Here is a 16,221-nt window from a genome sequence, read left to right as displayed (position 1 = left end):
AGTTCTTACTAGCGTTTAGCATACACTTAGCTTTTTCCTTCGGGGTACCGTTATCACTGTTTTGTTACAGAGAGCTGCAGATGATTAAGGGGTGCACCACTGAAAAAGTCCTGGCGGTTTCAGGATCTTGTTTCAGATTATAATTTTCACATTTGGTTGCTGCCAGTGACACAGACTTTATGAAACACAGGCTTACTACAGAATCTGAAAGAACAATTTGGACAATTGAATTTTACAAATTAGGCATTAAAAATAATGCACATGTGTTCAGGACCCAATGAATTCTTCAGTGTTGACCTAGTGAGAATTCAGTAAGACAGTGAATCTGAAAACACCGTGTCTTCCGCACAGGAGCTTACACACTTCTGACAATGCAGACACCAGGTGGTGTTGAGAAAACTAAAACTAATCCAAGTAACTTTCAGTGTATCTGAACAAACATTTCTAAATGACATAAAATATATACTCTGGGCAAACGTTTGCTGATACAGTGCAAGAACATTTCTCAAGATTTACATGTACAGTTTATTTATTGTATTTACTTAAAAAACATACCCAATTAAAATATTAATAACCATTAAAAACAAGCAAATTCACACAGCTAATTTTAAATTCAGTTGAAACAAAATTTCAATTTGCATTAAATTTACCTAATGAATCATCGTGAAGTTTCACTTAATTGCTGAATGATGCCATTCACACAGCATTGTTTTTCATAAATCCTGACCTCTTATCCAAGAAAATGCAGCCTTTTGAGTAACATATATGTAAACATTGATGCCTATAATATACATTTCTTATTACCAATTTCTAAAGTCCTTAGTACAAAAAGTTAATAAACTTGAACAACAAAGTGTACAAGTGGGTCAAGCCCCCTTGGGGGGCGGTGGGCGGCAGTGCTGAGCCCCCTCCCCTCACAGCAGTGGGAGAGTCACGGTCCAGGCTCGAAACGCACCAACTCATCTACTTGTCCAGATACGAAATTGTAAGTGGTTTTAGAAATCTGCTTAAAACAAGCACCGGTTTCAAATCAAGCCTAGTATAGTGTACACTCCATAAAACGTGTACTAAGGCCAAGAAGTAAGCAGATTTAGATCAACATTCAGAAAGAATGGAAAAGAAGGGCATATATTATTAGAGAACATAAGGTTTCAAATACGCATACACGAATGCAGAATGATCCGCTGATAGACTCATGTCATTTTTGATTTACACAAATTAAAAATCTTATCACTACAGAAGGTCACAATGATTATACTGACGGACAATATTCCAGGATGATTAACTTTTTTAAATTTGATTTTTTTCACCAAAGGCAAAAATACCACACAGCTCGGCCAACACAAGGGCTTCAGAAATCATTTAACAATCAAGATGGAGTAAAATGTGAGAGTTCCCATTCATAAAACAGGAATATTTGCATGGAACTGCTTAATACTAGAAAATTCCAAGAAACGTCATAGGCAGCATTTGAAAATGGTTCTGACACCTTAAGACAGAATTGCCTTCTAGGAAACTACTACTTTCGAAAGAAAATCTAAGCTGTGGGGATCGAGAATCAGGGCCCAGCAGTCATCATGGATAAAAAGGTCGACTTTCCTAATTATTATCAGGATGCATTTTATAAAAAGCTATAAAACTTTAGAGGAGGAAGAAGTGTTTTCCTAAAACAAAATAAAACAAACAACACACAACAACAAAGAAAAGTAAGTTAGTTTGTTGCATGTTATTATACATAAAGATACAATGTTCCTGTACCCTTCATTTTTTTCTATTTGCTTTTTCTGATCTACATGCGTGTGCACTGCACATGTCACTCCAACTCTGGGAGGAACTCATCAACTTTTCTAAAGAACAGGGAGATAACCAATCAAGTAAACAACCCACTCTTCTTAGAAGACACGACGACCCTGGGTGTAGACAACACTGATTTACGGCAGGTGTAGACAACACTGATTTACGGCAGGTGTAGACAACACTGATTTACGGCAGGTGTAGACAACACTGATTTACGGCAGGTGTAGACAACACTGATTTACGGCAGGTGTAGACAACACTGATTTACGGCAGGTGTAGACAACACTGATTTACGGCAGGCTCTGCGCCCCCCTTGGCCAGGGCTCCCGAGCTCCCGCAGACCCCTTTCTCACTGTGCACCCCCTCCCCAACACTTACCCCTGTTTAAGGGCAAAGCAAAGGCAGTACCAATCAGACCTCTGGCAGGGACGGAGACCTTTTTGTGTAAATTGGTTGGAAAGAAAAAGTTAACTGTTAGTTTTGGTTTACACACATTTAAACATAGATTAATAAAAACAGTATTAATTTTTACAAAACTTTTGAAACTTTTTACAATCATTATTTTAAAAACAAAAACATTAAAAAGGGAAATACCACTGGTTGAGTTAGAAGCTCTTTTGTTTTAAAATTACACATGCAAAAGCTACTTTAAACTCTCCAAGGAATAAGCTCCTTGTAAGCTGATTGATTTTTAAGATAAGACCCAGGATTTCAGTGGAAAGTGGAAAATCAAAAGGAAAGGCATCTATAAGAATAAAGGTCAAAATACAACCCTCAGAACTAGGTATTTCCAGGATACCAATGGGCAGTCTATTTTAATACTGGTAAACAGTAAAGTGACTCCTGTTTGTTGTAAGAAAACTGTAATGTTTGATCTTCAGTATGGAGGGGAAGCATCAAGCTGTGCAAAGACTAGACACTAACTTTATGAAACCATTATGAAAAGTATGTGGCCCGCAGGTGGGATTTCTTCACGTACTCGAATGGGGGAAATGACTTATGTAACAACAGAACAAAATTAATGAAGCTAAGGTTTGGGGCTCTTTCCAGCTCTATTTCTAATTAGAATTCATTTTGGGTGACACCTGAAATAAAGTTTTGCTGTACACATACCTTTTTAGAAGCCATTCAGTCCCTTGAGAAGACAGCTAAACTACAAAACGAGCTCACGGACCGTCTTAAGACGTCAGGAACAAGTACAAGTTAAAGATTCTATATACAATGTCTGCTTCAGAAAAATGGTGTCTCTTAAAAAATCAAGAAGGGAAAAACTTTCACATTCAACGATAATGTCATGGTCATTTAAGAGTCAGGGGTTTAGAGAGATATACACCAAGAGGTCCAGCTGTCCGGCAGGTCCCCAGGTACAAGTTCAGAGTCATTCAACTGCTATCTTCTGCTGGGTCCTGACCATGGGATTCTATAGCTGCACCAGATGAGTCTTTCTCTTTGCAAGTGACACAGCCCTCCAAAAAGGAACCAGAGCAGGCAGGTTATTTGATGTAATGTCATCTGAAAAGTTTTAAAGTCAGTAAAATGCTAGCCAAGCCACTATGTCTAATCCCCGCCACCTCTCCATGACTAAGGATATTCATTATGGCTCATGCCTTATTATTCGAAGGTAAATAAATGATGGCAATTGTTTAAAAGCTTTTGTTTAAATTGTTTGGGGGCTCATTCTTCATATATCCTTCTACTCAAAGACCAGAAAAACAATATTTAAAAAATAAAGACTCTGCTTATAGTAACCAGTCTGCCTCCTCTTTTTGGTGAGACCATATCTAGCCGTCCTTCAGTAGCAGGCACTGGGGGTGGGGAGGGCGCCAATGACTTGTTTACCCATAAGTCTTAACATACACTTTTTTGGACACCTCACTTTATTCCCTTGTTATAATTTTTAACTTCACCCATCAGCTCCCATGACGGTCATGACCATCACTACAGAACCAACAGCTGGGACCACTTCACTGTTCAGGCTGCTCACACATGACCTCAATGTGAAGACCTCCCAACAGCACAAAGACCACTTGGGTCCCACAGAAATGCCTGCTACGTATGAATAGGACCTCTGGTGTGAATCTTATATCTTGAGTTGTAACTCTTTTCAAACATGCATGTCTATTTGAAATGCAAATCTCTTCCACCTCTCCTCCCCAGTCAATCACACATCACAGCAGGTGTCTTTATTCCTTATTGCCCCACAATATTCCAACTGGTGGAAGAAAAGAAACACTTGGCAGTCCAAAAGACCTGCACTCAAAATCTGATGAACTGTGTGACCATCTGCAAATTATTTCCTATCTGTATACCTTACTTTGCTGTTTATTGGTAAAGCAGAGATGACAACACCTACTGCCGAAGTGACTGTGGATAAAATCTCCAGTGGGATCATGCAACGTACGTTACGTGCCTAGAACACTGCTTATGTCCATACATGCGATGGAGACCATCACCACGCTTACCTGGGTGTCTATCTCCTGAGGGATAGTCTGGCTCTGAATCCAAGGATGTACCTTGGCCAGCTCCTCCCTTTGTCCGTGAGAAAACTGGGGCTGTTGCCGCCTCATGCTTTCCAGCTTCTCTAGGTCTTCTTTCAGTACAATTTCTTTAGCTCTAAAAACAAATAAACAAAGCCTTATAGTCCTGAATAAGGCCCAGGGTTCTTTTTATGTCATCTAAGAACAGCAATTCTTTTTTGTTTTGTAATATACTTTATATCTCTCGTTGATACGCATATATGATGTACACTTTCAAAATAACTGAATTATTTCTTTGTTAACTTGGTAAAGCTAGACCTCTTTTTCTTGGTGGAAAACATCTGTAGAGTGTTTTAATCAGACATAGAGGAAACAGATTTCCCTTACTTCTTCTACTCTTAGAATGGAAAACAAAAATCCAGAGTCTAAAAAGAAAAGTTCCTATACTTGTGTGCCATCTTGGAAAGCACTGCTGTCTTTGTTCTCTTGTCTCATGCTGCGTAACGTGTTTGTTTAGTCTGGATCTGCCGCTGTGTGGCACCACCACTGTAACCACTGTTTAGGAAATCATTCGTCATTTGACTTCAACTAAATGAATCTGAAAATACATTTCTCTAAGGGTATGTAAAAAACGTTTAAAAATCACTTTGTATTAAAAGACACGCTTAAACCACTAAAACAACTCATATGAAAGTGGGTCTTCTAAAGTGCTTTCTTACCTCTCAGGTACCTGATATGTCATTAGAACGCACTCAGGTGTTTGTTTTATCATTCTCCAGATGGACTCTTCAGCTAAATTGGGAAATTCTTCTTTTTTCTGTACATCCTGAGATTGCTGCCCATTTGTGGTGATTTCAGAAGAATAATCGCTACTAGCAAAGTAGACACTGCTGTCACTGCTTCCTATCAAAAATCAACACCAGTATAAATTAGACAACATCTGTCAGGGACGGATTTGCCCATTCGGCACTCATTCCTCAAAGACGTCGGCAACTAGCTGACAGTCTTCTTCACCGCGCAGCCCAGCCATCGTCCCAGGTCCCCTGGGCCCGCCAGGTCCCTGATCCTCTAAGATCCCTTTCTCAGTCCTCCTGAGACGTGCACTCTCAAGGCCTTATCATCACCCAAACGGCTCCATCTCAGCTCCATTTCCTATACTGCTGACATCTCACCTTCACTTTCTCATTTCCTTGTTCAATTGTTCAATTACAAATTTGGAACAGTGCCTTAGTCATTCAGCTTAGAGCACAAAGGCCATCATTCAATAACTCTTTGTGATACCTGAGGCTTCCTTTTCCCTCCGACTTCCCACAACTATCAAAATGTCAACTCCGGGGGCCGGCCTGGTAGCTCAGGCGGTTAGAGCTCCGTGCTCCTAACTCAGAAGGCTGCTGGTTCGATTCCCACATGGGCCAGTGGGCTCTCAACCACAAGGCTGCCAGTTCAATTCCTTGAGTCCCACAAGGGATGGTGGGCTGCACCCCCTGCAACTAAGATAGAACACAGCACCTTGAGCTGAGCTTCTGCTGAGCTCCCGGATGGTTCAGTTGGTTGGAGCGCGTCCTCTCAACCACAAAGTTGCTGGTTCGACTCCCGCAAGGGATGGTGGGCTGTGCCCACTGCAACTAGTAATGGCAACGGGACCTGGAGCTGAGCTGCGCCCTCCACAACTAAGACTGAAAGGACAACAACTTGACTTGGAAAAAAATCCTGGAAGTACACACTGTTCCCCAACAAAGTCCTGTTCCCCTTCCCCAATAAAAAAAAAAAAGTCAACTCCGCTAGAGTCAATGGTCAATTCTGTTCTTTTCTAAACTGTAGAAAGCAAAGACCTGGAGAAAGTCACATATACCAAGGTACGTTGTTCTACAATAAAATCATCATCACCAAAAGGGTCATCAAAAAGGCTGGAAAGCCTGCTGTGGTCCTCTGGTCAGCGTACTAGTCTGTCTATCCCCGGCAATGACGACTCCCAGTTCTCTGTCTCCTCCTTCACTTTTTCCCATTTTATAAGGGAAAAGCAGAAGCCCTTAGAAAGGAAGTTCATTATCCTGATACCAAACATAAACTTACTCATATCTGCACTCTCTTCTCACTTTTCCCATTACAAAAGAAAAACCATCGTTTTATGGCTGCTATGGAGTCTTATGGATCATTCTTTTCCTATCTTGCATCTGACCCTTCTAGATACTTCCCATCAACTTTGGAACAATTAAAACAAAACAAAACAAACAAAAGTACCTCTCTAATTTTTTAATAAAGTAAGTTTATGGGTAAATATAAAAGACATTTTTCCTCGTTAAAAAAATCCCTTTAAAATGTAATGAACTATTTAAAGCAAAAACAATAACAATTTTATTATTATTTATTACACCAGCAATAAGATGAGTTTATAATACATGTAGAAGTAAAATGTATGACAAAGCAGCACAAAGAACAAGAAGGGAAAATGGAAGTACTCTGTATTAAGGTTCTTAGACATAATGTGATACAATAGGTATGATATTTGAAGGTAAATTGTTGTCACGTCCAACGCAACATGGGCAGTGAGGGTGTGAGAAGGGGCGGCTTGGGTTAAGTTTTAAGAAAGAAACAAACAGAGACTTAATGCAGTTTAAATCTCCGAAGGCCAGGGGACTCACAGTCATGAAAGACTGGAGCCCAGAATGAAGCCGACTGGTGGTTTTCATTGATAAGTATACAAGGGAGTGTTATTGTTTTTGACACGGTCTGGGAGACTCATGTTATAGAAACAACCCAAACCAATTATGTTGATCTCTAAATAGCCGAAGCAGAAAGTCCTTGAGGTGAGATAATGTGACTCCCTTGAGGGACATATATCATATGTCAAAATTGTTTTACAGAGCTGAACAGAGAGAGCTTAATCTTATCACTCTAAAGCAGGGGTGTCCAAACTTTTTTCAATGGTTTTCACCAAGGACCATATGCGGTAAAATACACAAACAGCCGGGCCACTCACTTGAGGTGAAGTACGTATTGCCTCACCTGGTTTATTCAAGTAAAGTAAATATACTTTTGGAATTTGCTGTGGGCCAATTAACAATGGATCATGGGCCGCAGTTGGCCCGCGGGAAGCAGTTTGGACACCCCTGCTCTAAAGACTCTTCCCTCAATTAAGTGAGAGTGGAAAGCCAGGGTCAGCAGCGGCTTTTCCCAGGCAGGGGGAAGGGGGGCAAGGCCCGTTCCCAGATCTTTCTAAGGCAGCTCATCGGGGGTTCCCACTCGATTCCTCCTGGCTTGAGTTGTTTCCCCCGTGGGAAATCTTACTCATCATGGGCTGCAAACCATCTTTTGGGGACCAGACAGAGAGACATGAGGTGTAAAACACTGAGATAAGCAAAGTCCCAAAAGGGCATGTCTCACAGACTTTCCTTTCCTCAAGGAAAGACACGGGGGTGGGGGTGGAGGGGGCAATCGGCTAGGCTATTGTGTGACAACAAATTGTGATAAATAAAAGGTGCACTTTAAATCCTATTGCAATGACTTAAAAAAAAAAAAGAAGAAAAAAGAGGTATAGCTGAGAAGCCAATGGAGAAAAAACAAAATCATTAAAAATACACAACCAAAAAGTAGGAGGGGAGGAAGAAAAAAAGGAAGAGCAGATGAGACAAACATAAAATAAGTAGCAAGATGGAAGACTTAATTTCACGATATCAACAATTACATTAAATTTGTAATAAATCGTCTAAGTACTCCAATTAAAAGGCAGAGATTGTCATGTTTATCCACAAAAGCAATACCCAATTATACGGTGGTTACCAAAAATCAACTTTAAATATAAAAACACATTATAAGTAAAAAGATGGAAAAATATGCCATGTAAAAACTAATCAAAATAAAGCTAGAATGGATACACTGGTATCAAAGTAGACTTCAAAAAAGGATCAAGTCATCAAAAGGACAGAACAATCTTAAATGTGTATGTACCCAATAAAAGAAATTCACAATATATGAAACAAAACCTGATTGGACTGCAAGAAAAAAAGAGACAAATGCACAATTATATTTGGACATTTTAACAACCGTGTCTGAATAACTAATAATCTCAAATCATGGTCGAAACTTCCTACATTAAGAAATTAGAAAAAGAGCAAATAAAATCCAAAGTAAACAGAAGAGAGGAAATAATAAGATTAGAGCAGACACTGATAAAATTCAAAGCCAAAAATCAATAGGGAAAAATAACCCAATAAAATCAGAAGCTGCTTCTTTTACAAATTAATAAAATTGGTAAACATACAGTCAGAATAATCAGGAAAAATTTATTACACCAGCAATAAGATGAGTATAGAGTCCATGGACATTGAAAGAATAAAAAAACTATTATAAATAACTATATGACCATAAATTCTACCACTTAGATGAAATGGGCAAACATCTTGAAAAATGCAAGTTACCAAAGATCACTCAAGAAGAAACAGATAACCTTAATAGACCCCTATCTATTAAAAAAATTAAATTTGTTATTACAAAACCTTCTCACAAAGAAAACTTCAGGCCCAGATAGCTTCACTGTGAATCCTACCAACCATAGAAGGAAGATGTAAATAATATCAAGTCAGCACACAGTCTTCCCGAAATCAGAAGAGGAGGAAACCAATCCCAACTCATTTTCTTAGGGCGCATTACTCTGATATCAAAACCAGACAAAGACATTACAAGAAAACAACAGACCAATATTTCTCAGAATACGTGCAATAATCCACAACAAAACAGTAGGCTATAGAATCCAGCAATGTATTAAAAGGATAAAATAGCATGACCAAATACAAGGTTAATTTAGTATTTGATAAAGTAAGGAAGAAAAAGTATATGATTATTTCAGTAGGTGTAGAAAAAGTGTCTGGGCAAATTAACAGTAGAAAGGAACTTCCTCAATCTTACTGATAAAGAACATTTAAGGAAAACCTACATGTAGCATCATACTTAATGGTGAGACTCTGACTGCTTTCCCCCTAAGACAGTGAGCAAGGTAAGAATGTCTGTCTCACCCATTTTATTCAACACTACACTGGGATCTGAGCCACTCCAATCAGGTAAGACAAAAAAATTAAGGCATACACATCAGAAAGGAAAAAGTACAACCATATTTGCAGACAGTAAGATCGTCTATGTAGAAAAGTCCTACAGAATCTACAAAAGAGCTACTAAAACTAACCAGTGAGTTCAGCAAGATTGTCAAATACAAAGTTCAAAATACAAAATTTGATTGGATTTCTACATGCTACCAACAGACAATTGGAAATTGGAATTTTAAAATGTTATTTGTTAAAGCATCAAAAATATGAAATCCTTAGGGATAAATTTAGCAAAATATGTATAAAACTTGTACATGGAAAACTATAAAACATTGCTGAGAAAAGTTAAAAACCTACACCAAAGTGAAACATATCATGCTCGTGGATTACAAGACTCAATACTGTTAGGGTGATAATTCCCAACCCGGGCTATAGATTCAACACGTCAATCAAAACCACATCAGGCTATTTTTATAGACGCTAATAACCTGATTCTACAATTTATATGGACAAAGGGTGAACAAAAGCCAAACTTATTTTGAAAAGAAAAATAAAGTTGGAGGACTTCATCCATCAGAGTTGAAGTCTTACTTGAAAGCTATACTCAAAAGAGTGTGGGATTACCCTAAAGTTAGCCATAAAGATAAACAGAACAGAACAGAGATCGAGAAACAGACCCAAATTTATTTTCAACATTGGTGCCATGATCATTCAGTGGGGGAAAGATTAGTCTTTTTAACAAATGGGGCAGAAACAACTGGATATCCATATGCAAGGAGAGTATATCGACCCTAATCTCACCCCAGACTATCTTGGTGACTTCGCACTAGGCAAAGATTTCTTAAAAAGAACACATGAGTCCAACTTATATAAAAGGAAAAAAAATTGATTAATTGAATGTCATCAAAATTAAAAAACATTTTGCTCTTCAAAATGAAGATAAAAATAAAAGGTAATAAAATGAAAAGGCAAACCACACACAGGGAGAAGTTTGCAAAACAAGTATTTGATAAAGGATTGTATCCACAGTATATACAGAACTCTTAAAACTCAGTAAGAAACTAATAATCCCCCTCCCCCCCAAAAAATGGGTAAGAAACTTGAACACATATGACGGCAAAAAGTACATTAAAAGATACTCAACACCATTAATCAATAGGGAAATGCACATTAAAACCACAATGAGGTATCACTACACACCCGCAGGAATGGCTACAATAAATGACGGACAACACCCCGTGTTGGCCAGGATGTGCTGTAAATTGGAGCTCTCATATGTTGCTGGTTAGGAATGCAAAAAGGTATGGCCACTGTGGAAAACAGTTTGGCATTTTCTTACAAAGTTAACCATACACATGACCTAGCAATTTCACTCCCGGGTATTTACCCAAAAGAAAAGAAAACATACGCACAAAAAGACTTAGACTCAAATGTTCACAGCAGCATTATTCGTAATAGCTTCAAACTGGAAACCCAACAATCATCAATGATACGGACTTTGGTGGATGGACAGCCATCCAACGTGATTCTACTCAGCGATAAAAAGGAACCAACTACTGATCCAGACTATAAGGATGCATCTCAACAGCACTAAGCTCACTGAAAGAATCCCACCACAAAAGACTGCGTGCTGGACGATTCAACTGATGTAAAATTGTAGAGAAAACAAAACTAGTGACAGAAAGCAAGTCAGTGGTTGCCAGAAGCGAGTGGTCAGGGCAGGGGCCTGACCGCAAAGGGTCACAGAATTTCCCGGGTGACGGAAATGTTCTATCTGGTGACGGGGGTGGTGGTGATACTAATGTAGACATTTGTCGAATGCTTGTTTCGCACACCTAAATTTGGTGTATTTTACTGTATGTAAATACACCCCAACAAAGCATACAAAAAGGAAAATATACTTTACCTCCACACCTGTGCCCAAACCAGACAGCCCATTAGGCAGTGACCGCCTGGCAACAGAGCTCACAGAATCTGTGCCTTTGATCTCTACCTGATGCTGCAGAACCAGACCCAGGTGGAGACGCCCTGAGAAGGGACACCGTGGACGGGTCGCTGGCAGTAGAATGACTGTTCTTATTCCCGCTGTTGCCGATCACACACGGCTGGAAAGTACAAACACAAGAGAAAAATTGAACATTTCAAGCATCATGTTACAAAATAACTGGGAGATCTTCCCCTTAACACGTTAAACAGAATAAAACAAACATATAGACATGAGAAGTAAAACATTTTTCAGCCTGTCCCCAAGAATGTGGTCCAAGTTCCTCTGTATATAAGATTCAAGATACTACTGTGTTATGAGCACCTCCGACATGCCACAGACTCTACAGGTGTGCTTTAATTCTTTGTCATTCAGAAAATATACATTGAACATTTTATATATTTTAAGCAGTGTTCCAAATACTAGGAATATAACAGTGAACAAAAGCTCCACCTATCTTGGAACTTATATTGCATGGGGAGAAGAACTACATAAATATTACTTCCTGTAATCCTCAGGATGCTATGCAGTATTAATTGTTCCATTTTTCAAATAAGGAAACAAAGTCAAAGGTATGTTAAGTGACCTGTCTATGCGAAGCCAACTAACATGTGACAGGGCTGGGACATGAACCCTAGCCCAGGTTGTGCTCACTGGGACACACTGCCAGGCATTAGATTTCTAGCAAGTGCACTAATAGCAGGCTTTCAAAATTGAGCGTATTTTCTTGATTTGGGTCATCAGATTCTCTTGATTTGGATCATCTGTAAAAAAAAGTATTATACCTTGAAGGGAAGACTGAAGAAAAACTCTGTGTAAATATTCACACTCGTCTTGGATCCTATACCTAAATAGAGGAATGTCATATTCCAAAGTTTAACCTGATGATCTCAGAACATCTTTTTGGGTAGAGGGATGAAAAGTTAAAGAAAACTGATCAAAAATTTGTCATTTTTGAAAATGACATGTATGAATATGAAACTACAAACTGCCAACTTTACTGATAAATACTGACAATAAATGGCTCTTACCCCCTCCATCCATAACTGCTGTCCTACAACTGAAAAAAGAAAATTGCTAAACTCATGTCTTGTCATATGGCTTATCCCTGTCTTACTAGACCATTATCCCAGTTGTAGGTAAGAAAATGCATTTTATAGGCAATGAACATGTTAGTTTAATGCCTGGAGGTCAAATTTTAAAGGAGGGAAAAACTTAGTTCATATAGAAGATTTGAAAGAGCACTTTGGGAGAAAGATTCTTTCCTTCCTGTTTCTGAAGTGGGGCCAGGGAGCTATAGTGCACGTGTGTGCACAAGCTCAGTCTCAGCGGCAATGACCAACTCAGGCCACCGGGATGAGCCCCCGCCCCATGGGAGAGCCTCATTTTACTAAGGGGACAAGGCTGATTTTCTCACTTGCGTGTTGAAAGCTCGTGTCACTTACACACTCCGCCTCTGGGCACATGTCCCTTCTCATCTGATCTGCAGATTCGCAGGACCTGGGCGTGTCCTCCCGCAGTAAGTTGAGCTGCAGCGGTGAGCTGCTCCGGGAGTTCAGGAACGCGTGCTCTCCACTCTGGCTCTCCCACTTGTCCCCAGCTTGCCTTCGGCTGATGACTGACGGCAGCACTTCCAGGTTTGGAGCCACGGCTGACACTGAGGGTGGTATTTCCGAAGAGCCTGGTGCTTCCCAGAATGGATATGGAGAGCATGATGGGGTCGAGAGAGGATATACAGGGGCGTCAGGCAGGAAAATGGTCATGAAAGTACCTAAGTGAGGATCAGGGAGAGCCGGAAAAGACGGCAAACCACTGGATACGGGCAGGCAGTCGAGTGCGGTTACTGAGGCTGTGTGTTCTCCACCCAGAGAGGTTACAACTGGGAGGGGAAACGCTGGTACGAGATAAGGCGCCTGGCTGGGAACCATCACTGCTGCCGGGAACGACAGGCTGGGGGCGTGAGGAGAGGAGGCCAGGGATGGACACCAGGGCGGAACATTCTGGACCTCTCCTCCACCAGCGGGGCAGAAGGCCCCCTGGGCGCTATGGCTGTCCAACGGCACTGGCTGTGTTTTCCGTCTGTGCTTCCCCTTCTTGCAACCAGCTGATCTGCTCGGCTTGGAAGCAGAGTCTCCTGAAAGGATAAAGAGGGAGGCATATTATGAAAAGCTAAACCCTCAAAGGAAGAGAAGAATGCCATTTACAGGTAATTAGAGGAAAATTACCAAGGAATAAACATTGGCCAATACTAAATATTTCTACTCAGGGATGGAAAAAATTGGCTCTGAAAGGATGAACAAGATCCCAGATAAAAGTTTTTGCTATAAAATAAACTTATTTCATCATCTCTCAATCAGTTCCTTACAAGCAAAAACCCCATTCTTCACTCCATTATCTCCCTGTACTGACACAGGACTTATAAAATTGACGACAACTACGTAGATAAATGGAATATATTTTTAAAAATTTAACTACCTTGAACACATGAATATTTAGCTTTGCTTCTGCTTTCTTGCTGAAGACAGGAGCTGTAGGGTGACGACAAGATCTTTTCCCGGAATTTATCAACATAATTCTGCTCTTCCTTCTGTGTGTGGGCTGACAGAACAGCCTTGGTGAGCCCAACGTGCTTAAAATCTTCTGGGCTCAGGGGAGCTGGGTGTGTGCTGGGGGCCCAGGGCTCACAGGCTGGGGTGGTATCCTCTGCTAGAGTGACTTCTGCTGAGGAGGAAGAAGACATTTCATTTTAATTCCTACCAAATATTTGCATGTATTTATTTTCACCAATTTAACTGCCTTTCAATAAATTTCATGAACGTTAACTCAAGAGCTGGAATATAAAAAACTTCATCAACTTAGCACACAAATTCTTTGTATTTTTCTGCTTTTTTTATACTCTTTGTACACTTGTATATACATTTTACAGAGTTGTCACACTCAATGTGCATACTTATGTATTTATTTAAATTTTGCTTTTATTGGAAGTATTTTTCTATCTTCCTGAATTTTTCAAAATTTTTCTTTTTTATCTTTGAGTATGTAACAGTCATGTGGTTCAAAAATCAACAAGCATTAAAATGACAGTATACTCCCCATTCCTGTCTACTATCTGCTTAGTTCTCATTTATTCTCCCAACAGAAAACCATTTCTTTTTTGTTTTCTCCCCCTTCTTCCGCCTCCCTGCCCCCACTCCGGTTCAAGCCATTGTTTCTCAGTCTAGTTGTGCAGGACACAGCTCCCTGGCCAATGCTGGCATTAAGAGCCTTGCGCTCCCCCCGACTGCCGGTCGCCAATTGGCCGCTCACAGCAGCTCTCACCAGCTGCCGGCTGCTCATGATGGCTGGCAACCACTCACGCTGGCCACCGGCCGCTCCTGGCAGCACACGGTAGCCCACGGCAGCACACGGTAGCCCACGGCAGCACATGGTAGCACACAGCAGCCCAGCTCCAGGGAGAGCCGTTGTTCACAATCTTAGCTGTAGAGGGCGCAGCTCATTGGCCAGTGGGAATCAAACCAGTGACCTCGGCGTTAGGTGCTCCAACCACCTGAGCCACTGGGCCCGGCCCATAAATCCAACCACCTGAGCCACTGGGCCCGGCCCATAAAACTATTTCTTAGTTTCTTTATGCATCTTTAAATAAGCACAAATATAGATTCTTATTCCCTACCCCCATTTTACCCAAAGGCATTTGATATGTACATGAGCCAGCCTGCAATGTGTTTTTCATTTAACAATATCCCTTTTATCAGTAGATAAACAGTTGTCTCATAATTTCTTACACATGTAGGTTTCAATTTCTTGTGTGTACCACAGGTTACTAAAATAAGCATCTGTAGGTAGGCTTTGAGTTGCTTCTAAAACATTACTTCTTTCACATACAAAAGATTTCATAGTGGACCCTGGCGGGTTCCCCCAACATCCATTCCACCTCTCCCCTGCTGTGCAGTATTCAGATGGTTTGGGAAGGCTTGGCCTCATTCCACTTCTAGAAGTAGGATCTGATTAGTCTAAATCAACACACTGACAGAGGACTTCTGATTCTGGCCAAGATGGACCAACAGGGGCTGAATTTACCTTCCTGCCTGAAACAACTAAAAATATGATCAAAATATATGAAAGAATATAGTGTACATCAGACACTGAACATCAGGTAACAAAGGAGAGTGACTCCCTGAGGGACAGAAAACAAATGGGGTAAGCCCTAGGGCTCCCCCAGCTCACAGCCTGGAGGGAGTTTCCGAGGTGCAGGGTGGGGAAAGCAGGTGGAGCCCGGTGAGCTCCGGAGTTGAAGAGACAGAGCTGAGACCAGAGTGTCTTGAGTTTTCAGGGACCAGCACTGGAGACGAGAGCTTCAGAGAACACCTGGGGCATTCCTGAGAGCAGCCGTGTGAGGGGGAAAAACACCTGAAAGGAATAGGGTAACAACAACCAAAACAACCACACCAGGTGAACGTGCTTGTTCCCGTCAGCCAGACTAGAAAATCTCATGGGGTAATTCATGGGTTTAGGGTACAGTACTCAGAAGGATCTTGCCTTAGTAGCAGAGAATAATTAAGTCTAGATTACACGCTGCTCTGGTCTTGCCTAAAAAATTTTAAAAGAAAAGCCTAAAAGGATCAATCTGTTTCCATGTCACTTAACTGGATCCCAGAATAAGCCTCATCAATGTTTATAGGAATACAAAAATGTTCAGCGCGCATTCACAATATCTGGCACCCAATCAAAAATTACCACGCAAGCAAAGAAGCGGGAAAATGCAAACCATCATAAGGAGAAAAATTAATCGAGCAAAATCAGCCTAGGGCTGGCAGACGCGGATGTTAATAGTTATTGTATTGTATTCCATATGGCTAGAGGGAATATCCAACATGCTACATACTAGCGACATGGAAAATGTTTTTTTTTTTTTTTTTCAAAAGAC

At 40.6% G+C, this 16,221-nt stretch overlaps 1 protein-coding gene across 8 annotated transcripts in view; it reads right to left on the bottom strand.

Moving 5' to 3' along the window:
* Positions 1-551: 551 nt before the first annotated feature.
* The window catches only part of PER3 (period circadian regulator 3), a 56,216-nt gene continuing 40,546 nt past the window's right edge, over positions 552-16,221 (bottom strand). For 2 of the 8 annotated variants that reach the window (XM_033114372.1, XM_033114373.1), the window contains exons 14-20: positions 13,773-14,018; positions 12,743-13,431; positions 11,307-11,418; positions 4,994-5,177; positions 4,260-4,410; positions 2,176-3,309; positions 561-1,664 (exon numbers count right to left, since the gene is read on the bottom strand). In XM_033114372.1, the coding sequence (XP_032970263.1) occupies positions 3,187-3,309; positions 4,260-4,410; positions 4,994-5,177; positions 11,307-11,418; positions 12,743-13,431; positions 13,773-14,018 (1,505 nt within the window). In that variant the 3' untranslated portion in view covers positions 561-1,664; positions 2,176-3,186. Of the gene's footprint in view, positions 1,665-2,175; positions 3,310-4,259; positions 4,411-4,993; positions 5,178-11,306; positions 11,419-12,742; positions 13,432-13,772; positions 14,019-16,221 lie in introns of all 8 variants that reach the window. The other 6 variants (XM_033114367.1, XM_033114369.1, XM_033114366.1 and 3 more) reach the window with 6 other exon arrangements.

This window comes from Rhinolophus ferrumequinum, chromosome 9 (assembly GCF_004115265.2).
Source record: "Rhinolophus ferrumequinum isolate MPI-CBG mRhiFer1 chromosome 9, mRhiFer1_v1.p, whole genome shotgun sequence".
Lineage (NCBI taxonomy): Eukaryota > Metazoa > Chordata > Mammalia > Chiroptera > Rhinolophidae > Rhinolophus > Rhinolophus ferrumequinum.
Note: the sequence above shows the minus strand (reverse complement) of the source record. Positions and strands in the feature narration are given on the sequence as shown.